The sequence below is a fragment of the Tenrec ecaudatus genome, chromosome 1 (genome assembly GCF_050624435.1).
Source record: "Tenrec ecaudatus isolate mTenEca1 chromosome 1, mTenEca1.hap1, whole genome shotgun sequence".
In the NCBI taxonomy this organism is placed as follows: domain Eukaryota; kingdom Metazoa; phylum Chordata; class Mammalia; order Afrosoricida; family Tenrecidae; genus Tenrec; species Tenrec ecaudatus.
In genome coordinates this window covers 220,391,924-220,419,869 of record NC_134530.1, presented here as the reverse complement: position 1 = coordinate 220,419,869, position 27,946 = coordinate 220,391,924, and the positions used below count along the sequence as shown (strand labels likewise).

Here is a 27,946-nt window from a genome sequence, read left to right as displayed (position 1 = left end):
CTTCCCCAAACCCACACACCTCCACGTTTAGTTGGCTGTTCTGTTTTCAGGTATAGATACACTCTGGATGATCTCTACCCCATGATGAATGCACTGAAGCTTCGAGCAGAATCTTACAATGAATGGGCCTTGAATGTGAATGAAGCTTTGGAGGCAAAGATCAACAAAAAGAAAAGTAGGTGGTATTCTACTGTAGTATGACTTCATGCTCTGCAAATTTGGTCTGATTGCCATGCAACCAACCTAGTTAACATGAAACAGCCCATCCCAGCCGCATCCTGTGTTAACCCCTAACCCCTCTTATAGACACAGAACATTCCTGGAGAACATGTAGGTGGGCGCAGCAGACACCTTTCCCTCAAAGTGAAAGATCTAGGAACTGTGCAAGGTCATGGATGTAGGGATGATCACATGAAGAAGAGGCATTTAATATTTTAGAAAAACTTTTTCAAAGCTTTTATTTATTTATTTATTTTACATTTTATTAGGGGCTCATACAACTCTTATCACAATCCATACATAAGTTGTATAAAGCACATTATGGTTTGTTTTTAACCAGATCTGATGACAAAGGCAAAAGGACATTAAAGGTGGTGTTTCTGGAATAGTGTTTCATCATTTGATTGTGCTAGTTAGAGTCAAGGCCGCTGTCACTTCAAAATGCTTTCCTTTTTGGTGCCCACCTGAGAGAGTCTCCCCTTTGGGAATAGGAACACTCCCTGCCTCAACATACCAGTCACATGCCAACTGCAAAGAGAAAGAAAGTCAAGACGAGATGGGCCCAGCAACAATTAGAGATGTTTGTGTTGCTGTTTTCACAAACCAATTATTTTCTATTTTCTGTATCGAATAGTATTTCAGGTCTAACATTTTTCAATTAAAAGCTTATTCCTGCTAGACAAAAACAACAAAAAACACACCAAACATGTTAAATATTTATAGCTAACAATTAACAAGCAAATTACTCCATTGTGTTTTACCCTGGCAGCAATAAAGCATGCGCACTGAAGAGATTTTCTTCCTCTGTTTGTAGGTCTGGTGAGCTTTAAGGCTTTAATCGAAGAATCTGAAATGAAGAAATTCCCAGACAATGATCTGTTGCGTCACCTGCGCTTAGTCACACAGGACGCAGAGAAGTGCGCTTCTGTGGCTCAGCAGCTGCTTAATGGCAAGAGACAAACCAGGTATGACGTTTCCTGCTACTCTGGCTCCCGCCAGTGTCCGAACCAGGGAGTGGTGAATGTTCTCATAAGGCTTTCCTGTTGGTCTTTGTCTTCATAGATACCGCTCAGGTGGAGGGAAATCCCCAAATCAGCTGACTGTGGATGAGCTCCGACAGTTCGTGACTCAGTTGCACGCTCTTCCGTGTGTCCTCAGTCAGACGCCGTTGTTGAAGGTAACCCTCATGGGTTATGTGGAGAGGGCGCTAGCGATCCGATGTTGTGTAAATACACTTAGCTATCATGATTATTCTATTTCCTTTAGTGGTTAATATGTACATTTGCTTTCAAATATTTTAAATGACATAACCATCACAGTGTCTTAAAAATAATAGGCTAGCAGAGGATAGAGTGAGCTGGAAATTTTTTCGTGGAAAATGGCTGCTGGTTAGTTCTTGCCGTTGGTGTATAATCGATTGTAGTCGCTTGTTACGCGGGCAACTTACCTCCTTTACCCAGGTTCACCCACACCGAGTGTGTGTTGAAGCCTCCAAGTGGGAAAGGAGCCGTCTTCTCATGTGACAACCTGTGTTTTATAGGATCTCTTGCACCGTGTAGAAGAGTTCCAACAGCACAGCCAGAAACTGCTTTCTGAGGAAATGCCCAGCGCTGCTGAGCTGCAGGACTTGCTAGACGTCAGTTTTGAGTTTGACGTTGAACTCCCCCAGCTCGCTGAGATGCGTATCCGCCTGGAGCAGGCCCGTTGGCTGGAAGAGGTGCAGCAAGCTTGCTTAGACCCCAATTCCCTTACTTTAGATGATATGAGACGTCTCATAGACCTTGGGGTGGGGCTGGCTCCCTATGCAACGGTGGAGAAAGCTATGGCCCGGCTGCAAGAACTGTTGACAGTGTCAGAACACTGGGATGATAAAGCCAAGAGTCTTCTCAAGGCCCGGTAAGAAAATCAGCCCCCACCTCTGAGCACACTCCTCTCTGAGCACAGAACATACACATATTCAGTGAATGTTATTTGCAGTTCCACGCGTCCATGTGGACATAGTTCAGTTAAAGGGTGGTGTTTTACAGTGTGGTTAAATATGTTTCCTCTTTACTTCAGTGATGGAGATGAATGAATTAAACTACTCATTGTTTCTCAACGTGGGTAACACCGTGCCCCTCCCACCCTGGGGTGCTGGGCCAAACCAGTGGGGGGTCCTGAAAAAGCAGACAGCTGCCTACAATCTATTCTAGATTTGGCTATAGTGAAATGTATCGAATTGCTAGGGGGATGCTGAGGAATTCCGTTTCTATAAAGAGGGCAGTAGACTGAATGAGTTTGGGAACCATTGATTGGACATGCCTTTCTTAGAGAGTTGGTTTAATGAAATTTCCCTGGACCCATTATTTCTCTCATAGAGAAAGGTTTGAATCATTCAAACCCACAGATTGTGTGCCCTAAGGATTCTTAAGGGAAACAGGTCTGCACTTTTCTGACTAATAGAGATGATGTTGTTGGATACTGGTAAGTCAGTTTGAGCTCCTAGTACCCTGATATGACAGACAGACCTGCTTCATAAGACTTTCTAAGCCATGTCTCTAAGGAATCGGACGGCTAAGTCTTTATCTCCCACAAAGCTGCCTGTGAACTCGAGCTGTACATGTTTAGGTCTTAGTCCAGTGCTCAACCATTTGTGTGTGCCACCCGGGCTCCTGACAGTGAAGCTGTAGTCTATAATTTCTAACAGGAACAGGATTATGCATTTGTAATTGAAGGTACCTTACCTGTATGTCTTTAAAAAAATGTTTAATTAAAAGATCATTTTATTGCGGACTCTTACAACTCTTGTTACAATCCATACATCGATCGCATCAGGCGTGTTTGTACATATGTTGCCTTCATTCTTTTCTAGACATGTATTTTCTATTGAGCCCTTGGTATCAGCTCCTCTTCCCCCTACTTTAAAAAAATTTAAAAATAGTTTTATCTGTATATACTTCATGGGTTATAAAATGTTATCATTCAGTAGTATTAAGGTTTGTTAGCATTTTTTCTTAGCGTTTTTTAATTATACTCTCATTGTTAGTACTCCATTTCCCTCTGCCAACCCCTAGGCCAGTGGTTCTCAACTTTCCTAAATGCCGTAACCCTTTGATACAGTTCTTCATGTTGTGGTGACCCCCAACCATAAAATTATTTTCGTTGTAAAGGAGTCGTTCAACCCTCAAAGAATCACAACCCACAGGTTTGAGAACTCTGACCTAGGCAATATGAATCCAGTTAATGTCTCTAGATCTTCCTGACCTGAATTTTGCATACAGAAAACCACACAGAACACAAAATATACATAGAAAAATTCCCAACAACAACCAGACAAAACAGAAAAACCCGTATCAAGAAGAAAGCAGAACAAATTAAAAAAAACAACTTGAAAATGAGACACGGGAGATAAAATTAAAAGGTATTACATTTTAATCTAATTACACCTGCCATCATAGACTTTAGAATACTTTTTGTCGGATAGGAAGGCTGTGTCCCTTGAGTGGTCAGAGGGGATTCACAAGAGACTTAATCCAGATGTGTACCCTGCAAATAGATTTTGGGCTTCCATTGTCTACAGCCTTCTGAAAACCAGGTGTTCACAATTTGAACTTGATACTATTCATGTTACTTGAATTCTTTGATCACACAGATACTGGTGGGCTGCCGTGGGGACTTAGTTGGTGTTGTCTGTATTTTTGAGAGATTTAGTTAAACACAGAGGAGGCATCTGAGGAGCAGAAGTGAATATAACACTGTCCTGCCCCTGATGGATGGTAAATGGGTTCAGCTGACACACAAAAGCATTATCCAGGTTGCAGATAGTTTCGTAATTTTTTGTTGTTTTTAAAAAAATCATTTTATTGGGGGCTTGTACAACTTATCACAGTCCATGCATATATATATCAATTGTGTCAAGCACATTTGTACATTCATTGTCCTCATCATTTGCTCTCCACTTAAGCCCCTGGCATCAGCTCCTCATTTTTCCCCTTCCCTCCTCCCTCACGAACCCTTGATAATTTATAAATTATTACTTTGTTATATCTTGTCCTGTCTGACATCTCCCTTCACCCACTTTCCTGTTGTCCATCCCCCAGGGAGGAGGCCACATGCAGATCGTTGTAATCGGTCCCCGCTTTCCAACCCACCTTCCTTCCACCCTCCTGGTGTCACCACTCACACCACTGGTCCTGAAAGGATCATCCCTCCTGGATTCCCTGTGTTTTCCAGTTCCTATCTGTACCAGTGTCCATCCTCTGGTCTAGTTTGTTTGGTTTGTTTTATAATTTTAAGGAGCAGAGGTGCCCCATTAAATTTTGATTTTATTGGTAAAACGGATGTAATGAGTTTTGACAGTGTATCTAGCCAAAACATCAGGAGAATTAGCACCGAGTTACCTTCTGCAAATGGATGTTTGTGATTGGTTATATCAACTTAAATGCTTCACTGGGTCATAGGCTTTCTAAATCTTTGGTACTTTGAAACTCTTAATGCAGCCATTGAAATGTTAATTGGACAATCCTAGTCGGCTGTGCCATTTGAAAAACATATTTGTCATACGGATTTCTTTTGAATTGATTGCCTCCCCCTGGGCCCCTGGTAACCACAACCATAAAGTGCAAAGTAATGTTTCTGGTTTTATGTTCATAGACCACGACACTCAATGAACAGCCTTGCTACAGCAGTCAAGGAGATTGAGGAGATCCCTGCCTATCTGCCCAATGGGGTGGCTCTAAAGGACTCCGTCCAGAGAGCCCGAGACTGGCTTCAGGACGTAGAAGCCCTCCAGGTTGGTGTCTCAACCCGTGTCCTGAATGCCATATGTGCATCTGTTGTGTGAGGTGCCAGTTCTTGTGACATCCTCACCGTTGTTGTTGTTGTTGTTGTTGTTGTTGGAGTCCATTGTTGGCAACCGTAGTTCCGCTCCAGCTGGTGGAGGGCTTCTTCCTTTTTTGTTTTTGCTGCTCCAGTGAAAACACTGCAGACTTAAGACGTTGGGTCTCAGTCTCCAGATTTACTATCTTTGAGCTGTCCAGATCTAGACTTCTGTCCAATTGATGTACCTTCTAGCTATCATCCTGAGCAGTTGGGTCATCTAAAATGTAGATAATGGAACCACACTTTTCTGGAAGGTGGAGAGAAAAGTTGAAGGTTGGATTGGGAATAGAAGAGAGCTAAAAATTAGGTAGGTGAGAAGGTATAGTATCTAATCCTTGAATAATGGAATTTCCTAGTGAAGATTTGTTGACTGGCCAACCACGTTCGTGTTGAGCCGCAAGAATAGCTCATTTACTGGGTGTAGTTCCATGAATATTGCTAACCCCAAAATACCCATTGCCTTCAAGTCAGTTCTGACTCATAGCAACCCTATAGGACAGAGGCAAACTGCTCTGTAGACGGCCTCCCCTTTCTTCTTTGGAGTAGCTGGTTGTTTTGAACAACTGGCCTTGCAGTTGGCAGCCCAACAGCTAAGCCATTGCACCCCCAGGGCTCCACAGCCCTGCCAAAGAAGCAGCAACAAGAAAATACATTGCGACTCGTTACCATCTTTGTCTGGGTTAAATGTTTTACTCACTTGCCTCTCAGTGACAAACAAAATAAGTCTACCTGTGTCATTAAAATACAAACAATTCATTGTATGGTTTCTCCCAGTTTTAAGCTAAGTAATTTAATCTAAGAAGGGATAGGAGAGCTTTTTCCCATTTTCTTCTAATCATTGTAAACCATGAAGTCTTGTGGATCCAGTGAGATAAAAGATGTTTGGATTATCTAAGGGGTTCAGTTTATATGATTTTTTAAAAATTATGTTTTGTTGAGCCTATCAAATGCTGTATGGCTTTTGGGATATTTGTGCCATTTTATGTGGTGTTCATTGGCCAGATGTTAACAAGTAACCAACAAGACAGTTCTAGACAAATGTTTATAAGAAACCGCCTGGCCAGCTGTTCCAGTTAATAGGAAAGAGAAGACACTGGTTTGAGGAGAGGCGAGAGAACCGGTGCCCGTCGGCCACCGATGTACCTATAGCAGCTTGTGTGACTCGGTCCTGGAGGCGTTCCCTGTGGCCACAGTCTAGAAGGGACGGGACTGCAGTGAAAAGAGGCTAACCTGAAATCAGAAAAAAGGGCATGATAATAATTTAGTCTGTTTGCTCCTTTTCCCCTTATATAATGTATATGCTATTTCGTACTTAGCCCTATGCTCATAGAGGGTAAAAGCAAATGTTCATTTCTGAAATATAGCTCGGCCTTTACTTAAATCCTGTATATAAGGACTAATAGGGAGGTGTAACTAACAGGAAACAAAATTCTGACCTGGTAGATTCTTTCTTTTTAAATGTTATTCCGTATTCCTGTTTTGTACATAGAATATTTCTAAATCACACTGTAAGCAATAACATGTAATGTGTGAGACATCCTTTCATTTTAAGGGTTATGTCCAACAATTTTAATTGTCTAGGAAAAAATATCAAAGGTAGAGGGCTTTCAAGCCTCCCAGACTTTTCCCAAAAATACTCCTGCTGACATGTCCGTTAATCGAGTGGAGCGAGTTATCCTCCATTCCCTACTTTCTTTCATCCCCAGTTACGCTGTGGTTTGGTGTCTACGTACCGCATTTGCTCAGTCGGTTCCTTTAGTGCAGCGGTTCTCAACCCGTGGGCTGAGACCACTCTGAGGGTCAAATGACCCTTTCACAGGGGTTGCCTCTTTCCTAACAGTAGCAGAATTATAGTTATGAAGTAGCAACGAAAATAATTTTATGGTTGGGGTGGTCACCACCACACGAGGGACTGTATTTTAAAGGGTTGCAGCATTAGGAAGGCTGAGAACCACTGCTTTAGTGTATTCTATTACCTATAATTCCTATGAATTGAAAGTTGAGAAGCCTAGATGGGTATGTTTTGGCCTGGTATACTTGCATCTTATCAGTTGCACCCATCATTTTATTCAAGCAACACCCCTGGCCCACCACTTGCCGCCATACCCCAATGCTGTTGTCCTTGAGGTATGGCCAGCCCATCGATGCTCAAATTGTTACCTCAGATAAACAGCATTAATCAGCACAGCTGGTTTGTTTGAGATGAAATTGTCTCCTGGAGGCATACTTGTTAGTGATGCAAATTCATAGATATGACTGTATATCCTGAAACGGAATGTTTGAAGATGGAGCCCAGGAATTTGTGTTTAAGTGCATTCTTCAGATGATCCTCGTACATTAAAGTTTGAGAATAACACTTTCAATTCATACTCAAGTTTTCTGAATCATTTATGCTGTACAAATTGCTGTAACCCATCAGTGGAGAATGGGATGGAATAAAAAGGCTGTTTTGTTGCTTTTTATAAAAGCCTGAGTGACCTATAACTTTCTGTGTAAAGTTTTTGAAATTATCCACAGGGACTGAAATGACAAGATGTGAAGTTGTGAATTATGAGCTTCATATTCTTGTTCTTATTCCTGTCCTTAGAGCCGAGCATATGTCCGGCTTTCTAACTATTGGTTGTGGGATTGATCCCCTGTCAACACATCAGCACCACCACTAATTGGTCAACTACTAGACCCTGTTGACTTATGTGATTTTTAACTTACTGAGATCGCGAAATGAAGCAGGCCCAGTGTGAATGATGTCTACCCCCGCCCCTAAATTGTTGTAACTTTTCTCCATGTATTTCAAGGCTGGAGGACGTGTGCCAGTGTTAGACACACTCGTAGAACTTGTTACCCGAGGTCGAGCCATCCCGGTCCATCTGAGTTCTTTACCAAGACTGGAGTCACTAGTCACCGAGGTTCAGGCTTGGAAAGAATGTGCTGCTAATACATTCTTGACCGAGAATTCAACTTATTCTCTCTTAGAGGTAAGTTTACAACCAGTGCGCACAAGTGTGATATCACTGATTGATCTGCTCTGTTCTGTGAGTCATTTCAGTAGAGCCAGGGGCATCTTCTAAGCCTCTGGTGAAATGACCTTCTAAAATGCCTTTTTTGGTGTGTTTAGGGTAGCAGCCATGGGGTCAAGATGACCGTTTTCCCCAGTGTATGGAGGAAGTTCCGTCAGTATTGAGACAGACCTTGATCTTGCTTCACCTCCTGCAGTCGATGCATGAACTCCTCAACTCACATAGACGGCTTCAGTCCTCTACTTTCTGTTTCCTACTATGAGTTGTGCTTTGTCATTGGAATTGACATAATAGTATACCATTAGTTACTGAATTTTGAATCTGGGCTCAAAGCCAATCTTGTGTGAGTTTCCCCCTCTCTTTTAGGAGGTCTTCTGCCCTGAAGGTTGCAGATCCCAAAGAGAACATAACAGACACGTACTTCTTCCCACATTTGATCAGTGTGTGTGCTTGTCCCACATTAGGTCCTGTGCCCTCGATGTGATATTGGCCCTTTGGGGTTGAAGAGGAAGCAGAGAAAGTTAAAGGAGCCCCTTCCAAGTGGGAAGAAGAGAAGCCCCAAATTAGAGAGTCTGAGTGACCTGGAGAGAGCTTTGACCGAGAGCAAAGAGACCGCTTCCGCTGTACGTTGTGGGGGACTTCTCTGTTTTTCCTGCTCTGGGCGGGGAGACGATTTCTGGCCCTTCCCTACTTGCCAGGAATTTTGGGAAGGCAACTCGAGGAATATACGGAGGTGCCATGCAGTGAGTGCAGAGGAAGGACTTTTGTACATTTTGTTGCGCTGGCAGCCCTCCCAGTTCCTATGGCTGACTTCGGAGATCTAGACTCAAAGAGAAGGTGAAACGGCAATCCCTACCTATTGGTTTACAAGAAGAAATATACTTAAAGCATATACGGGATATGCTTGCTGGAACCACATTAGCATTTAGTAACCATGTCAGTGCAAACATGAGATCATGTGCAGGAAGCTGAAGAAGCAGGATCTACCTGTGGTGTAGCGAGCACCTGGCATCAGCGTAAAAGACAACAGCTGTGGGTTCTGGCTGCTTTTGATGGCTTGAGGCATCGTTCAGTGTTCAGAGTAGCTGCTCCTACTGCTAGGGTGATGGCAACCCTGAGCCAGGCAGCTGTCTTCCCCTATGGTCCGTAGCTGTCAAACCCTCCTGTGAATGATTTATCCTTTGTTAGGCCATGTTTTGTGCATTCAGTCAGAATCTGGGGAAAATTTTGCTTGAGTACCATTCTGGTCTCTATTCCTATGTCTGTGGTTCTTTTTTGTGAAAACTTAGAAGGAACTTATATTCCTCCTCACCCGAAGTGCCCGCGATTTGGCTGGCGCACAGTCCCTGAGCTATGAGGTGCTGCCCACCCACAGACCCCTGGTTTGAAAACTGCGTTACTTGTTGATTTCATGGTAGAACTTTGAATGGTCAGCAGGTTGCTCTCTGTTTCAGGCACACATGCACCTCAGCTCAACAACACCCCCACCCCTCCACCGCTTGCCTGCAACATTATATTTTCCTCTAATATAATGGCTGGGTATGTGTGTGTTTGTGTGTACTGCAAGTTTGTAACATTGTCTACTCATAGAACTTTTTGTTTCTTTCCTAATCCCTCATTTATACATTTTGTAACCTCCGAACCAAGGGGATGATGGGGAATTCATTCTGGTCTTTGCAGTCAGAGGCCTCACCTGGTGAATCATGGTAGGCAGATGTGATCCTTAACATTTTAATGAAGTGAATGTCGAATTTGGAAAAAAGCACTAGGGTCCACAGTGGTACCAGACAAAGACTTGGTTGCCAATTTTTTCTAGAGATACCCTGGCTGGTAAAACTGGACATTCAGTTGGTCAGGTGTTAGTGGCCAACTCTGACTTTGATTTAAATGTGCTACCTATGTAGTCTGCTTTGAGAGTAGGCGGGCTCCTCACATATCAGACTCCTGTTTATGTGGGAAAGGGTTTCATTTATGGGCAGCTTGTCAACGATGGGATCCTGCACTTTCTTGTAACTTGGCTCTCTTGAAAGAGGATAGGGGTTACAATTTGGGTTTATTACAACTTTCTGCCCCAAAACAACTTTATATGAATTACTTGCTCTTTGCTTTTAACCAGTAATCTTGTTGTTGGAGTGTATTTAATAAGTAATGGATAGTGAGGTGTTTCTACTTAATTTTTAAAGGTGTTTTATTGTCAGCTGGGTGAAGGTTACAGAGCAGGCCACTTTTCCATGCAACAGTCATGCATTCACTCGCATTTCTTTCCTGTCACTGACTGCCACCTCCTGCCGTGTAACATCTGTGTGTCCTTCTCTGAACTCAAGCGGCTGACTTCCAAATGACCACGTGAACGTGCGCTTGGTTTTCTACCAGTGCTGCTGGTGTCCAGCACTCACAGAAAGCCCTGTTGTTGGCAGGTGTCTAAGAAGGGCACAAGAGTTAATGGCACTGGGCAGCAAACGGAGACCCTCTGGGGTGGTTCCATAGAGTGCAGTGGTTGTCAACCTGTGGGTTGAGACCCCTTTTGGGGTGGGGTTTTTTCAAAGGACTCTTTCACAGGGGTCGCCTGATGAAGTAGCAACAAAAATAATTTGATGGTTGGGGGGGTTCACCACCACATGAGGAGCTGTATTACAGGGTTGTGGCATTAGGAAGGTTGCGAACCATTGATAGAGTGCGAGCAGCCCTTTATCTCCAGAGTGATGGACTCTCGGGACAGATAGCAGGCAAAGAAGCAGTGCAGTGTGTGTTACTTGCTCCCTCTGGAGTTCACTGTGCCCTGGGCACACTGTGTTCCTTGAGCTGGGCACTGTTAGTATTCCTGTGTTTCCCCTGCAGAAGTTGCGCCACAGGGGGGCATGGCGCCCGTATTTGCAGAACTAAAAGAACGTGGCTCATGTACTCTAAGAGCCAGTTCTCTGAGCTGGCCTTGTTTTCTGTGACATTGTCCTTGATTTGTCACCCCCTTTCAGATGGCAACGCTTGGCGAGGCTCGTCTACGGGAAATGGAAGCCTTGCAGTCTCTCAGACTAGCCAATGAAGAGAAATTGCTATCGCCTGCCCCAGATGTGGAGATGAAAGTCTGCCTGTGTCAGAAGGCCCCAGCTGCCCCCATGATCCAGTGTGAACTCTGCAGGGATGCTTTCCACACCACCTGTGTGGCTGCACCCACTATTTCCCAAGGCTCCCAAGTCTGGCTTTGTCCCCACTGTCGGAGGTCAGAGAAACCTCCACTTGAGAAAATCCTGCCCCTACTGGCCTCCCTGCAGCGCATCCGAGTCCGCCTCCCTGAGGGAGATGCACTTCGATATATGATCGAAAGAACCGTGAACTGGCAGCACAGAGCCCAGCAACTGCTTTCCTCAGGGAATCTAAAGTTGTTGCGGGACCGAGTGGGGTCGGGACTATTATATAGCAGATGGCAAGCCTCAGCAGGACAGGTGTCAGAGACAAATAAGGTGAGTGTGGCCTCTGCTTGGCCGTCGTGGGAACGGGCTTGGTGTAGCCCACACGGTACCAAGCCCGTTCCGTTGCTCCCTTCATCATGATGCTCACTCTATCATTCGCTCCCCACTTCATCTCTCCCACTCCAAGGGTCGTGTGTATCTACTTTGTGGGGGTTTTTGGGGATGGTGTGGAGCTCTTAGTACCCAAGGATTGCTTTTCAGGGCCCCCTATTCTAGCAAACAGGGGGCCCCTGTTCTTGGTTTTGAAATGCGTCTGAGTGCTAGGCTACTAGTGGACTTTGATTCTCTTTAAACGTTTTATGTGCTGTTTGATAGTTTATTTTTAAACTCTTGTGACTGGAGGAAAACTTTTCCTTATGTAAATGAATGCTAATTGTTCCTTCACTCTGTCATTTTGGCTTACAAAAGTTCTGTTAAGAGCATTGTACTCTCAGATATGGCGGGAAACCTGTGTGCACATAATTTTCCCATTTATAAGTTGTATTTATATACTTAGCATGTGTGCATACATACCTATATATTTTTTAAATTTAGCCATGATCATAAAGCTCTTCTCCCTTCCTTCTCTGACTGAGTCACTGAATGAAAAGGGACTCATCTGGCACTGGGTGCTTTGTTGTTCTTTGAGGAAGAAGGCATTTCGCAGGGATTTATGCCCTCTGTATGTGGCCTTAGGGTAAAACTGTGATTCTTACCACCCGGTCTTAGCAAAAGCAGCCACACTCTTACTGCCCCTGCGATGGGCCAGCCTGGCCTTTCTGTCACCTGTAGAAGGTGGCTGCTGGGAAAGTATGTGAAGGTAGCAGTTGGAACCTTGGATATGGCCAAGCTGATGGATGACTTGGGCATCCAGCACAGATGTCTCTACTATAGATGTCACAGCTCCATTGTGTTAGACCAACACCGACACGAGGTTTTGGCAATTTGAATGTTCAACAAACCAAAGGTAAAGACCAAAAAAGACTATCTGGTCTTTGCGGTCTCCCCTGCTCCCTGGCTTCTGAACTGTAGTGCCTGGCTCAAAGCAGATAAGGATTTGTTGTGGATTTAATGAGTTATGCTGTTTGGTCGACCTTAGAGCTGTATTTTTTACCCAGAGTATATTAGGAACTTACCATTATTAATAAAGAGAAAGAATTTACTTTTGAATTGAGCTATACTGTGAATTTGAAGGTTTACTGAGCAGAGGACCACTCTACATTCCCCTCAACGTCCCATCCCTTTCTCTATTTCCTTCCTGGGTTTCCCAGTTTCCTGCCTCTTTCTTGCCTAACGGAGGTGCTGCCATTTTGATGTTAAATGGTCGATTGTTCCGCTGCCAGGGGAGTTCAATTCCAGACCTGAAGAATTGACTCAGGGTGCCATCAGTTTGTTTGGTCCACATTTCCCCCACTCTATCTTGGGACCTTCTTGAGCCAGTAGACACTGGTGCTTATATGGTCCATTAATTAGTCTATTGGACTAATTGTTTCCATAGCTCTTTCGATTTTTCTTAGTCTTTTCCCTCTTGGATGGGGAGAAATATAGCCGGCTAGCTGCTCATGAGTATTCAAGGCCCAGTGGCTAGTTAACAAAATAGATGTGTAGAAAGAACACGGCCTTGGGAACGGAATTGACCTTGTTGAAAGGACACACTGCGCTCTGAAAGTGTTCCTCCTCGCCCTCTTTAATAATCATTGATGGCAGCACGGTGTGTGTGTGTGGGGGGGTTGTTTTCTGGCAGTCATAGTTGGTATATGCAAGGGGATGTATGTTGACTGTATTTTCCCAATATGGAGAATTACATATGGCTTAAAAGACTTACACAGAGAATGAACTTCTCAATGGTCTAGAAAGTGTCATCTTTCTCCTTCAGATGAGCTGGTGGTTTTGAATTGCCAACCGTGTGGTTAGCAACCCGACAGGTAACCACTGTACCACAAAAGGGCTCCATTAGAAAGAGGAAAGGCTTGGTCTTCAGGAGAATAATTTGGTTAGATGTAAGGTGGCACCAGTGGTTAAGCACCCTCACCAAGTGCAGTTCCATTTTATCCTGTAGAATCACTATGGGTCAGAATCCAAACGGTTTGATTTGGGTTTTTGGGAGGTGAGATGCCAGAAGACTCATTAGCAAAAGTAACTCCTTCTCTTTCCTAGGTGGGGTTACCTGCTCTATACAATGCAGGCTCTTGTCATTGGATTGATGGGACTATTTTTAATCCTGGAAAAGTCTGACTGCGCCATGTTTTTCTGTCCATTAGGTTTCTCCACCACCTGGTACAACATCCTTTTCCTTGCCCGATGACTGGGACAACAGAACCTCGTATTTGCACTCCCCCTTCTCGACTGGGCGCAGTTGTATCCCCCTCCATGGTTTGTACTTTGAGTTACTTTGAGGGCTGGATGAGAGCAAATAATGTTGCCTCTGGTTTTTTTAAAAATCATTTTATTGGGGGCTCATACAATTCTTACCACAATCCATACATACAGCCATTGCCTCCATTGTTGTTGTTTTTAAGAGCCATTCAGGCTCTTAGAAAAAGGCTATTGCTTAATAGAGAATATGAGCTATTGTGGATGAGCCAGACTGGGAAGGATTATACTGGAAGGTTTTAAATGCAAAGGAAATGGAGGGGGGTAGGCTTTTTGCACTTTGCTTTTAGACTAAAGGGTTCATCCCAGTACCAACTGATGATTAAATGCCAGCTCATGGGCTACCATGTTGCCTCATGTGACCCAGGTTTGAAATCTGCCTCTGTTAACCCAATACTTGGTTGTAAATGGCTTCCATGTGAGTTCTGCCCAAAGCTAGACGGGCGTCTTGAACCTGTCCCACAGTGGCAGTATGTATCTAGTAATGACAGAGCTACACGAGCCACTCCAATTGCCGTGCTGTCGACTCTCCTCTAGTGTCTGTGCGGTCTACTAAAGTCCACCAAGGCAGGTGTGTGTACACGCTCTCTTATGCCTCACCAGCAAAGGCAGAGGGAAGAAGGCTCTGGGTTGGAGTTGATGTGTCTTAATGACTTGTTCTGGTCTTTAACAGGCATTAGTCCAGAAGTGAATGAACTATTGATGGAGGCCCAGTCGCTGCAAGTGTCCCTTCCTGAAATTCAGGAGCTTTACCAGACTTTACTTGCAAAGCCAAGCCCTGCTTCACAAGCTAACCACAGCTCACCAGTCAGACCCAGCAGTGAGAAGGTAAAGGCTGAGAAGGTTGTGTGGTGGGATGGAGGGATGTTTAGATGCCATCCCACCTAAAGCATGGGGCTGATAGGAAGGCTGAGCTGAGCAGCAGGAGCTTGGACTCTCTTAGACCCTTCTGAAGTTGAGTGTTTTCCTCTTAGCAAGCTGCTTATCCTCAGTTTTCTCTCGTGGTTACAGTGATGACCACAGTCACAGTTTTCCTCTTCCTTGAGAGGGATACTGTAGAGAAAAAAACATAATCATAAATGACACATTGGCATTTAAAGCATGCCTTATTGTACCCCTAAAACCTAGTAGAACAACTGGGCACATCGACTGAGGATGCCCCGTTTGTGTACTACGGCTTGCCTTGCAGTATGAGGAATAATGCCCTATTTATTTCTCTGTATAGTGTACATCTTCCTGAGCGTAATCTAGCTGACCTAGAACATTTAAGGAGGGCCCTGGTGGCACAGTGAACTAAGCACCATACTGTTAACCAACAAGACCGACAGTTCAAAGGCATCACCTGCTTTGAAGGAGGAAAATGAGGCTCTATAATAATTTGTAGTCTTGGAAATCCTGGGCAACAGGTTCTACCCTGTAGCAGTCCAATGGGGTCAAAGTGACTCTTGGTCATGTTTGGTTTTCCTTTGGTTTTGAGATGATGATCAGGAGAGAAAACTCTTGGTATAGTCAGGGAAGAGCCTTACTGAGGACAGCTGGTGTGGACAGGGAAGATTTTCATTTTCATTTTGGTTCCAACTTGTTTAAGGGAATCTCCAAAAGTTTGCGTGAAAACGGAATTAGAAAAGATCACGTTTTTTCCACAAGCTCACTGAAGGTACCTCCTATTGCACTTAGTGTCTTCAATGAATGCACCTGACTCCTGTTAGGGGAGTGTATGTGAGCAGATGTTGGCAGTGTTGTCATTCCTTAGGGACCCTTGAAGCCAAAGGATAACACACACACTTAAGAAGAAACTGTAGAGTAGGGAGAACCAGGCTTTGGGGCCTCCTTTGTTTCGTCTTCAGGTGCTGCTTGGCTTTATGGCAGTGATTCTCAACTGGTGGGTTGCGACCCCTTTGGGGGGGTTGGGGGGTGGAAGGACCCTTTCACAGGGGTGACCCAATTCATAACAGTAGCAAAATTACAGTTACGAAGTAGCAAAGAAAATAATTTCATGGTTAGGGGTCACCACAATGTGATGAACTGTATTAAAGGGTCACATTAGGAAGGTTGAGAAACACTGGTCTAGGGAGACAACTTTACTATGTCCCTCCTCCCAGTGGACCCTCAGTGGAATTCACACTCGGGGAAGGAGTTAGTTCAGCTCCAACCAGGGGGTTGTCGGAAACCCTTAAAGGCTGCTGGTGGCGCCTCTGCTTATGAATACATGGTTACTACTGAAGGGACGAGTTTTGGTGAGGGCAAAGCTTTAACCGACACTTTATAACTATGCCCCCTCCCCCCACAGAATGATTGCTGCCGAGGGAAGCGAGATGGGATGAACCATCTGGAGAGGAGACTGAAGAGACGCCTGGAAAGAGAGGACCTATCCAGCGACCGGTGGGATCGAATTAAAAAAATGCGGACCCCCAAAAAGAAGAAAATAAAACTGAGCCACCCCAAGGACACGAACAGTTTCAAGTTAGAGAGGGAGCATAGCTATGAATTTGCCCGTTCTGCTGAAACGCATTCCCTGCCCTCAGACACATCCTACTCTGACCAGGAGGACTCTGGGGACGAAGATGCCATCTGCCCAGCTGTGAGCTGCCTGCAGCCAGAAGGAGATGAGGTCAGTGAGGTTTGGGCCATAGAGGACATGCTTTCCCTTCACTCAGAAACCCTGTAAGCTAGACCTCACCTCGCCGGGTCTTTCTCTTCTGCTTGTCTGCTCTGAGCTGATCCAAATGGATTGCTCAGTCCTCCCCCACTGATCTCTCTGCTCTTCCGTCCGTCGTTCTTGGGGCTCCTCCCTTTGCTCGAAGAAACTCGTTTTCCCCCTTCTCCTTTTCGTGCTCCTCCAGCGCTCACCATCGCGGCGCTAAGACGGTGGGAGGGATGCTGATGTCCTGCCCTTTGGCTTATCACAGGGCGACGGACGCTGTCTTAACCCTAAAGCAGTCAGGACTTGAAGAATGGCTTTGACTTGGTTGCTTGGCTGGTGGGCCAGCTTCATACGTTTGGCGTAGCTATTGGCCAAGGTCCCAGTGGTGGGACAGTGGCCACTAAGTGGTAATCGGCCTGAATATCTTGCGGCTGGCCTGCCCGTGTGACTCCTGTTTGTCCTCTGAAAACCCCATCTCCCTGCTCTTTGTAACCAGGTGGACTGGGTCCAGTGTGATGGCAGCTGCAATCAGTGGTTTCACCAGGTCTGTGTTGGTGTTTCTCCAGAGATGGCAGAGAAGGAAGACTACATCTGTGTGCGCTGTACTGTGAAGGACGCACCAAGCCGAAAGTAAAAACCACAAACACAAACCCCCCTCCCTCTCAAAGTCATTCAGGACTCCAACCAAGACGATTCCTTCAATTGCTCAGCAAAGCGGCAGGGCTGGCCTTCACGCCAGCCTGCAAACGGTGCTATTTCTATTCCTCATGGGATCATTTTTCCAGAACTCTTTGAAAAAAAGAAAGAAAAAAAAAAACAAAAAAATTTTTTTGACACTTTTTGTATTTTTTCCCTTAAGAGCTGTTTGTGGTTGTTGAGATTTGAACTGCTGACTTTTTTTGCAGGGGTTCCCACCAGTTTGGAAGGCATTGAAGCTTTGCACCTTTTCATTTATGGCATTAAAAACCCTTACCTCGGTCTGGGGTTAGAGTCCACCTCGGTGTCCGTGTCCCGGAGGCACCAGAAGGTCTAGGAAATCCTCCCTCAAGGAGGAGCCGTCGCTCTCTGTCACCACATCGGGGAACTTGAGTTTTTCACTTTGGAGGTTTCTGTTGGTTTCTTTCTTTATCCCCCCACACCTCCCTCCCGGGTAGACTAGGTTTATTTATCTGAGCAATAACTTCTATGTCTGGTTTCAGTGGCTGGGATTAAAAGGAAACAAAACAAACTTCCACACAGTGTGTTGGTGCTTTAGCATTTGCTTGATGTACAGACCGCAACTGTCTAGTTTCTAGTGTCACTGACGAGCTAGTGATGTTGAAAAGAGACTGCTCTGTAAGTAAAATCGCCACCGCTGTATTTTGGCTTTCTCCATTCGGGGCACTCCCTTCCCATCCTTGCCACCCTCCCCTATTTTTGGGTAGCTTGTGTCAAATGTTGCCGTTTATATCGTGGAATAAATCCTTGGTCCTAACATCACGCTACATGCTGGTTATTGAGAGCCGTGGGACTGCAGCTGCCTGTGCCGCTTCCCGCTGGGCTGCTCAGCTTGAGGGCCTTTGCGCCACCAGGCTGCGCGGCCAATGACAACCCAAGGATGCCGCTCTGTTGGAGCCCGCTCGGTGGTGGGCCCCAGGCCTCTGACTCCCCCTAATTAATCACCCCCTGTCAAGCAAAGCCAGGGTGGATTTCAGGTCATTTCCCCCGAATGTTGGCATTATCATGTCACCCTCTCCCGAGTTCTCCTTGGGAGCTTCCTTGATTGTGTCCGAACTGACAGGGCAACTCGGTTGAGGGCTCCCGCGGCCACAAGGAAAGCACAGGCTGGTGAGAGACTCCTGGACATCCAGCTCCGCCTGACTGCCGGCCTCCCTCACAGCAGTTACCTGGCGGCCCATTGCCCAGAGACACTATTTCCCAGCCTCTTGTTTATTTAACAGGTTCTGTTATTCTGTGCCCAGAACAAATTCTTGCTTGGTTTCGCTCTTCTGTTCCTAAATGTGTGCCGCCCCACATTCGATAGCCATAAGCCTAGAATGGGCAGAACCAGTGAGTTTTTAATAAAAAACAAGACAACAAAACACACACGCACACACCTGTACCCATTTTGTGTTGTAATGGTGGTTTAAATGTATATCCCCTTTTATGCAATCCAAGTATTAAATTCTCTGTAAGAATGACTCCTGTTTGTCTGCAGTCTTCCCACAATTGTTGTGCTGTTTCTCCCTGTCTAATGGGGGTCTGGGGCCAGCAAGAAGAACACAGGCTCCATCTAAGCCATCTATATGAGTCTAAGTCAGCAGTTCTCCACCTGTGGGTTGCTGATTCATAGCAGTAGCAAAATGACAGTGAAGTAGCAAAGGCAATAATGTTATGGTTGGGGGTCACCGCAACATGGGAAACTGTATTAAAGGGTCGTGGCATGAGGAAAGTTGAGAACCACTGGTCTGAGTGGTTTGGCCTTGTTAGTATGCAAATTTTTGGAGCTTGGTGCTCTCCCACATCCCACTCGCACACCTCACAAGTGGACAGAATGCCAGCTGTCCTTGGTATGTGCCCCTCCCCCCGTCTGAGAAAGCCCAGGGTGGCATTATCAGAAGAGAAAACACTTTGCTCATCTAGGGTACACGCCCCCCCCCCCCCCTGCCCCCATAGACTTTTCCTTTTAGCTGTAGGTCACACACGGTACCTCCGCGGTACCTAGAAAGTAGCAGGGGGGAGGAAAGGAGACCATATGTGGAATCACCCCTCCCACAGTGGCAAGCCACTTGTCACCTATGGGCCACCTCTAAAGTTGTGGAAGACGGCTGCCCCAGTTTCTACTGGTAATTGACAAAACCTGTGCTACCACGAGTGAGTCCCACTGTCTGCATACTGTACAGCACGGAGCCCTTTGGCTGTGTACCCAGAATGACCAGCTGCTGGCCATCTCTGATCCATGTCTCGGTGTGCATGAGCTGCGAAGCTGCCTTGGAGCTTAGTGGGAATGAAGATGCAAGAATGGACGTTTCCAGTTTGCTCTCAGCAGTCTTGCAGGCACATGAGGTGGGAGAGGAAGGGCCCTCCTAGACTAGAACCGGAATCCCTTGAGTCAGTCATTTGAGGAACTGGGCACCATTCCTTTGTTACCGACTCTAGGGCAGTAGTTCTCAGCATGTGAGTCATGACCCCTTTGGGGATCAGATGGCCTTTTGCAGGGGTCGCCCAATTCAGAACAGTAGCAAAAATACAGTTATGGAGTAGCAACAAAAATCATTTTGTGGTTGGGGGGGGGTAGTTACTACCACATGAACTGGAGTAGAGGGTCATGGCATTAGGAAGGCTGAGAAGCACTGCTCTAGGAGGTTTCTTACCCTGAAAGGGGCTTGCTCAGTTCCTGTAGCCTAAGGAAACAAACGCTGCCAGGCAGTGCTGACTCAGGACAGAGCAGGAGTCCAGGCTCTATGTCTTTATGGAAGCCAGCAGCATTTTCCTTCAGAGGGGCCACTGGGCTCGAACCACTGACCTCCCAGGTAGCAGTCAAGCACTCAACCTAGTGTACCAGCAGACACCCCCACCCCCCGAGCTTAGACTAATGAAGGCTGCCATCCCTGTCATCTCTGTAAAGCACATTTCTAAGGCTTAACTTCAAACTGGAAGTGTGTCTAGGTGGTAAGGATTGGTTAACACCTGGATTTCCCACCAAGTGTGAAAGAAATAAGAGGCTATTTCAGCCGTGGAGCCTGCATTTTGGCTGAGGTCTGAAATGCCCCAAGCCCTCATGGTGTAGTACGCATTGGGCTGTGACTCTCAAGGTCAGCAGTTTGAATTAGCAGCTCACCTGAGGGAGATGGATGAGATTTTCTACTGTAGTGTTTGTTTCGGAAGCCACAGGGCCAACTCTCTGCTTTAGAGAGGGCTGCTGAGTCGGCATTGGCTCCCTACATGGTGAGGTTGGTTTGTTGGGGTTTGTTGGCCCTTACTGCCCCTGACAGGGAGCCCTCAATCCTTGGGCAACAGTGCAGATTGAACCCCGAGGAGCAGGAGGGGTTCCTGCTCAGCAGGGAGGACGAGGCTCGCTCCTGCCCCTACTGTGTTCTGATGCTGCATGCCCACCCCCCAGTGGTGGGCTTCTGCCTCTTCCTGTCACCAGCTGCCTTGGTAGGCTATAAGACTTGATTGTGGCTTAAAGCTGATGGGTATCTGGTACCCACGGGTGTCTTCCTGGACTTGATCCTGCGTCGGTTTCCTGCCTTCCAACAGACTGGAATGGATTGTGGATGCTACATACCTGTAACAGCAAATGGGATTGGTCAACAAACGTTTAATGATCCATCACATGGTTGCCAAGGGTTAAGCCAGAGCTGTCATTGACTGTAGGCTAACGGTGGGGAGGGGTGGGGAGGGGGCAGTTCCAGCCAACCCATGGTCTTCCTTGCCTTACAGTGCGGAACCCCCAGCCTCTTCTGGTGAACGTTTCTGCTGGGAAGACTAGCTGGAGGAAATGTGAGCTCATTGTCAATGTACGTTTACTTCCACAAGAGGTCCCAGAGTCCTAGGGGGCCTGCACAGTTTCTGACTGGTGGCTACCCTCCGTTCACGCCCGTGCCAACACCCCCTGCTGTGCAGATGCCTTAAACCTGTCGGCCTCCACAGAGAGATCCGCCTGTGACCTGCCGTAGAAATGGTACTGAAAAGCTTCCCCTGCCCCAGATGGATGACATGGGAACTTGTGTAAAAACCACACTTTTGTAAGTTCGTTTTTATGGTATTGATTTGTAAAGTGTATGTTTTCACTCGCCTTCCAAAAGAGTCTGAAGTAAAGTTTGCTGGGTCAAGCTTGCTTGCTTGGGAATGCACCTGAATCTGTATTTATTCATACGCAGAGACCATTGAAAGCCACCAATGGGACAGAGTGTTTCTTGTTGGGGTTGTGGGTTCCAGGACGAAGGGCTGGACGCTGGTGAGTTGGGGGGAGGTTTCACGTCTTTATTTTCAGGGTAACCAGCTGGCGGTGCTGCTGTGGACTGGCGTGGGGAGACTGTGTGCTGTGTCTCCAGTGAGTGCAGAGGCCAGGACGATTCCCTGGACGGGCAGATAGAACCGCCTTTCACAGGAAACCAAAATTACTTGTTCTACTTAAAAAACAAACACATACCCTGCTCTGGTCCTCATCCCCCAACCTGCCCCACCCCTAATGACATAACCCGATTGCACACTGGAGGGGACTGCAGGTCTACCACCACCTCCACATGGTGGTGATGGTAGCGGTGGTGGGTGACCATACATTCTTGTGGGTGTGACTGGAAACTAGTACTTGGTGGCAGTGACTAAGGGCAGGGAACGAAAAAGGTACATGTCCTTTTGATAAACAGCATATTTAATAGATAATTTAAAATCCACAAATTAGCTTGGGGGTGTGGGTTGGTCTGGGTGGTGGTACACAACCACAGTGCATTATCTATGATTTTTAGTTTGGGATTTATGAAAGTAGGCAGTTTGACCTAATTTGACAGCAGTTTTCTATAAGCAACCCAAATTTGATTTTCAGAAAATCTTGCGCATTCATCTCACTGGTTTATGTCATAGTCAAAACATTAGTCGTTTGGCTAGTCTATAGTTAAGAACAAACACTGCTCAATAGGTAAGAACAAAAAAGAACAGACTACAGATACCCAGCAGACCAAGACTGGGTGCATTTATAGAACAGATGGTGGAGGTGAGTTGCATAAGAAGGTGCATGTCTCAGTTGCAGGCTATTCTAAGCTCCCAGGAGATGTTAAAAAACCAAACATCTAGTTTCTCATTTCTGAGACAGCTAAGCTATGGGAGTAGAAAGCCTCACTTTCCTTCCATGGAGCAGATGGTGGTTTTGAACTCTTGATGTACTTAGCAGCTCAAGGCATAACTCTATGCCAATAAAGCTCTCAGGAGATGGGTCTTGGCCCCACTGACCAGTATGACACACAGAGGACCTGGTCACAGACATTTCAGGGTGACTGTCCCATAGGTATGAAAATGGAAATGCACTGCCGTCAAGTCGATGCTGACTTGTCTTTCATGAGATTAGAAAACCTGTTTTTCAGACTGATTGGTGGTTTTGAACTGCTGACCTTGCAGTCTGTCCAAGGTATATCCACTATACCGCCAGGGTTCATATGAAAATTAAATGTAGTAGCTTCCACACTCCAGTCCCTGGGAAAGGTGAGGTTTGTGATGTGAGAACTGTAGTTGAAAGTGGGTGTGTACTTTCCCGGGGACTCTGGTTCTCCAAGAACCAAGTATTGGTCCTGGTTGGAGAGCCTGGTTGTCCCTCTGCCCTTGTTCGTTCTCCCTCCCGAAGGAGGCGGCCAGAGTGGGAAAGGTGGGCCAGAATGGATCTTTCGGTGCTTCTGACGACTCTCCTTCACCGGTAGAAGCACCCATGGCAGAAGCATGGTGTGTTCTGGAACTAGGCTGGCCCGATCACACCCAAGGGAGGGCCAGTCTGCTCCCAATCAAGCACCTCACAGGAGGAGGCAGGCAGGTCCTGGACAGGGTCCTTTGCCCTGTTGAAGCTTGTCGAGCAGAGGTAAAGATTCTAGACACCATTTAACAACCCCCTCCTCCTTCCAGCCCCGAGAACTCAAGGATCAAGAGCGAACAGTGCCAATTACTTGGGTGTCTGTGAACCAAAGCTGAGAGTAGGAAAAAGGACGGAGCCTTTTCCTGTGTTCGCTCTCAACAGTCTTCTGCTGATTTCATCCACTGCATTTCCCCTAAGGCTGTTTGAACTGCTGCCTCAGGCTTGGCCACCAGAAGGCACTCTATACAATCGGCGCACACCCTACTGCAGGTTTGACCTGTTGCAGTGAGAGCTGAGAGTGAGTTAGACAATCTCCAGTAAGGCTCTAGGGGCTAGCAGCCCTTCCTAGAAGAAGCACCCGTGGGTCTTTGCACGTTGCTTCTCTCCCACTTGCATCTCTGCCTGGAGGGTTTAGATTCAAGGCAATGTGATGGGTAGAAATCGGGACAGGCTGTGGGGTAGCCATTGTAAAACAAATGATGACTACAGCAAGATGCTGGCTCTGATTAGAAATTTGAGGTGTGCTGACTGTGACCCCCCCACACATCGTCTCCCCCCCCCAACTCCCCAGTTGTGCTCTGGATAAGGGTCCAGCAGCATGCATTACTGAGGTTTCCAAAGACTCCACAATGGACGGGTCCTCAGGAATGTAGCAGCTCTGCTAGGAGGTGTGCTGAGCCCAAAGTGCTGGGGAAGGAAGCCGCTGGGCAGGACGTGGGGCCCACCTCGGGCATGGAGTGAATGGCAGAGCAGATCTTCACGGAGCAAAAGCTCAGAGGCATGCCCCATGGATGGGGCTACTCCCACCCCTCTCCCATCTCTGCCACTTCACACGCACTTGAGGACGATTACATTTTCAAGGGGACAAAGACAAGACACACCATCTGGATGAGGTCATGATTCAGCCACGGGGAAAGAGCGCTAGAGGGGTCAGTACTTCCTGCTAGGACAGTGGTTCTCAGCCTTCCTCACAAGCAGCCCTGTCACAGTTCGTCATGTGGTGATGACACCCCCCCCCCCAATAACATGATTTTCGTTGCTACGTCATCACTGTCATTTTGCTGCTGTGATGAATCTGGCGAACCCTGTGAAATTGTCGTTCAACTCCCAAAGGGGTCGCGACCTCCACAGGTTGAGAACTGCTGTACTAGAGGTTCTAAAACCAAACCCGAAGCCACTGCTGCAGAGTTAGCTCTGCCCCCGCACCCTGATGGGACCATAGAGGCCCCACATCCCGACCCAACCCTGCTGCCAGGCTCCTCTGGCCCAGAAGCTTTCCCTTTTGCTGTTGAAGCCTCACATCACTTGGCCAATAAGGGCGGCATCTCGATGCCAACATGTGCACGGTTAGAGCTTGCAACGAGGAGCGTGTCTAGGTTCTCTGGCTCCACATCTGCCCTATTCTCTGAGGGCAGAGACTCCTGGGTTCTTAAGGGAAGGCTTCGCCCAGGAAGAAGATGATTTTCCAGTCTGGACTGATGAACGGTTCTCTTTTCTGGCTTCTCATCTTAATCTCCCCAGTGCCCCCTGAAACCAGGAGCCTACTCCCACTCATTGTGGGTCTATAGAACTGAGAAGTGGTGCCCCTTTGGGCTTACCAGACTGTTACTCTATGGCCTCGAGGCAACCTCAGCTTTTTCCCATGGAGTGGCCGGTAGGTTCGAACTGTTGACCTTGCCGTTACCAGCCCCAAGTGTAACCCACACCACCAGGGGCCCTGTGGAGGACAGGAGAGGAGAGGAGAGGGCAGCTCTGTGTTTTGTAGATTCTTTTGGGAAAGCGCGATGGTGTGGAGCCAGTTGGGCTGGGTGAGCATGTTCGGCAGTTTGGAGCCAACCAGCAGCTCCGAGGGAGAAAGTCGGGCCTTTCTGTTCCTCTGAACAGGGACAGCCTCTCTGTCTCTCAGAAACCCACAAGGGATCCTTGTCAGTTGGGTTTGGGGGTAAAGCCAGCAGAAGGTTCTAAAAAGCAACAGAAGAGGGCAGCAGAGGACCAGGATTGGGCAGCTTGCTTTCTTGGCTCGCTGGAATGGGTTCCCAGGCGGTGGTAGGGAGACCCAATATCCCCTTGTCCAGCCCTGCCTTAAGACCAGAGGACTAGAGAGGTCTTCCGAAGCATTTCACCCCTTACACACAACGTTCTTCAGTCCTTTCTCTGACTGACTGAGCCTTGAGGGCTTTGTTCTGTCGACCATCGGACGATCAGTCAGGCTGTCGTTTCTCATTCTCCGTGAAGCAAATCCACTTTCTAAGCTAGCTAGGACGCCAGTTTGATGTGCTGGGCCCTCCGTTTTGAAAAGCCACGTGCTATTGGGCCGGTCCTGACTCCGGGCAGCCCACGGTGGCAGCGTGGGATTGTGCTCCACCGGGTTTTACTTTCAACGCCTACCTTGCTGGAAGTAGACCCACCAGGCCTTTCTTCCCAGCTGCTTCCTGGTAGATGTAGACCATTACCCCCTGGGTGCGTGGCTCAGTGCATAGCCATTTCCAGTGTCACAGGGATTCCATGGGGCGCAACGGTCATTGTGACGAGGAGCTTCTCCTTAGATGTCACCAGGTCAATTCTGACAGCGACCCCATGTGGTCATGTGGAATTACTTCCTAGGGGTTTCTTGGCTGTGCACAATATTATGGAAAGCGACTGCCCCATCTTTCTCCAGTGGGTTGGTCCAAATGCTGTCTGTCTGTCCAGCTGGAGGCCAGGTGCTAGCCGGCTCACCTGAGAAAGATTGCTGTGGGACTGCATCTTTCTAGTGGCCTGCTCCCTGCTGGCTATGCGCGATTGTGTTGGAAACAGACTAAGCCTTCTCTGAGTGGACCCTTGAAATAGATGCTCGCCTAACTGGCTCCATGGCCTTCCTGAGGACAGGGGCTTGGCACAATCGAACTAAAACGGGTTGGCAAGATCCGCAGGGGCACTTTGGTGGTACCCTTTTCCTTCCCACATAAACTGGGGTTGCCTGCATCGCCCTACAGTGAGCCAGGGGCCCTGACCTGACCTTGTCTAGGGAATTGAGGCACGTGTGTGTGTGTGTGTATAACCATGGAAATAACCAGGGGGGGGGGTCTGTGTCAGCACCTTCAGGGAGCTTGAGGGAGTCTGTCTAGAGCAGGCCAAGGACGAAGGCATGTTCCACACAGCATGGGTGGCAAAGAATAACGGCCAACACTACACTTAGTACACACCAGGTTTGGCTTGGACTGCTTTGCATAGGTTAGCTCATTTCCCAGTCACAGCCTTCCCACAAGGTCGGTGCTCTTGGTACCTGTTTCCCAGAAGGAAAGGGTTCAGAGAGGTGAAGATGCAAGGCCATCCCAGTGGTAGAGCCAGTCGGTTCCAGCTCATAGAGACCCAGTGTGACCAAGTGGAACTGCCCTTGTAGCCCTGTGGCAGAGTGGTTATGTGTGGGGCTGCAAACTACAAGGTCAGCAGTTTGAGACCACCAGCCGCTCTGAGGGAGAAACTTGGGGCTTTCTACTCCTGTCAAGTTACAGTCTCAATAACTCTTACTCATGCAGAGTCACAGGGTGGGGCCCACTCTGGGGCCCACCCCCCAACCTGGAAGAGTCACAATTAAAATACGTACAATCTGCTTCCTGAATCTGGACCATTAATAGCAGAAGACAGAGCGCCTGAGTCCCCTTATGCCTGCCCGAGATATGTGGCTTTTCGGAGCAGCACACACTTCATAACACCCCACCGCCCCCGTAGCTGTTGATGCCCCTGCACACGCAACCAGGTGGGGGAAGCACATGAAGTCTTCTTTCCGGAGAACCACGTCAACAATCCCTTTTCCTAAACTGGTTTGGGTCAATTCAGTGAAGAAGGAAATGCATTTCCGCTGCTGCTGTAAGAGTCTTGGAAAATCCTCCATCCTCCCGGGGGCGAATGCTGTGAGGAGTCACTGTGAAGCTTGCAGGTCTCCTGGGACTAGGAATAGTGACGACAGCGTTGTCCTTCTGTGCTTTCAAGTGGATTCTCACAGTGGCCCACGTGAGAGTAGAAGTGCCACGGGGCTTTTTGGGTGGTCGTCACTTTGGGGACAGATGGCCAGGGCTTTCTCTTGTAGAGACGCAGGTAGGCACCAACCTTTCTGTCAGTGGCCACGCACTTCCACTGTGCCCTAGGGCTCCTTAATCCCCATGCTACCTGCGTGCGGACTATGTGTCAGGCAGGGCCTGTGCTAAGTGCAGACACTCTCGGTGGATCCAGCGTCCCCACGAAGTGAACGTACCTGCTCAAGGACTCATGACTGGGTAGAGGAGAGCTGGGGTTTGAACCCAGGCCACCTGGCTCCAGAGCCCAAGCTGGGGATCACTACGTGGTCTCTTCTGAAAAGCAGGGGGAGAAGGGACCTTACAGGATCCCCAACTGCAGTTGAGAGTGGTCTGTCTAAGCAAAACCAGCTTGGCCCCCAGAACGTATCATCACCTTGCCTTTTGAAACACCGCCCCCGCCGGCTGTTATTCCCAAAGGATAATAAAAGGAGCACTGGTGACACAGTGGGTTAAGCGTTGGGCTGCTAACCCAAGGTTAGCAGTTCAAAGCCATCAGCCACTCCATGAGAGAAAGACGAGGCTTTCTTCTCCTGTAGAGAGTCATAGTCTAGGAAACCTGAAGGGCAGTTCTACCCTGTCTTGTAGGGTCGCTGTGAGTTAGCAGTGAGCTTGGCTTTGGGAATGACCATAGGGGGTTCAGTGCAGGATACTCTGGCTGAACTCCCCACCAATACACCTCAGGTAGGGCCACTACCCCTGTGTCAGTGGAAGCTTGTGTGTGGCTATGAAACGGAACAGGTTTGGGTGGAATTTCCACGCAGGGAGACTAGGAAGAAAGGCCTGGT

General features: G+C 47.4%; 1 protein-coding gene across 1 annotated transcript in view; it reads left to right on the top strand.

Annotated features, from left to right (window-relative positions):
• Positions 1-21,393, top strand: part of KDM5B (lysine demethylase 5B) — a 78,670-nt gene extending 57,277 nt beyond the window's left edge. Inside the window, exons 16-27 of the mRNA XM_075528972.1 lie at positions 51-175; positions 1,034-1,184; positions 1,282-1,396; positions 1,760-2,115; positions 4,852-4,990; positions 7,875-8,054; positions 8,561-8,719; positions 11,069-11,554; positions 13,804-13,915; positions 14,589-14,743; positions 16,206-16,526; positions 17,056-21,393. Coding sequence (XP_075385087.1) covers positions 51-175; positions 1,034-1,184; positions 1,282-1,396; positions 1,760-2,115; positions 4,852-4,990; positions 7,875-8,054; positions 8,561-8,719; positions 11,069-11,554; positions 13,804-13,915; positions 14,589-14,743; positions 16,206-16,526; positions 17,056-17,193 — 2,437 coding nt within the window. The 3' untranslated portion in view covers positions 17,194-21,393. The remainder of the gene's footprint in view (positions 1-50; positions 176-1,033; positions 1,185-1,281; positions 1,397-1,759; positions 2,116-4,851; positions 4,991-7,874; positions 8,055-8,560; positions 8,720-11,068; positions 11,555-13,803; positions 13,916-14,588; positions 14,744-16,205; positions 16,527-17,055) is intronic.
• Positions 21,394-27,946: the final 6,553 nt, after the last annotated feature.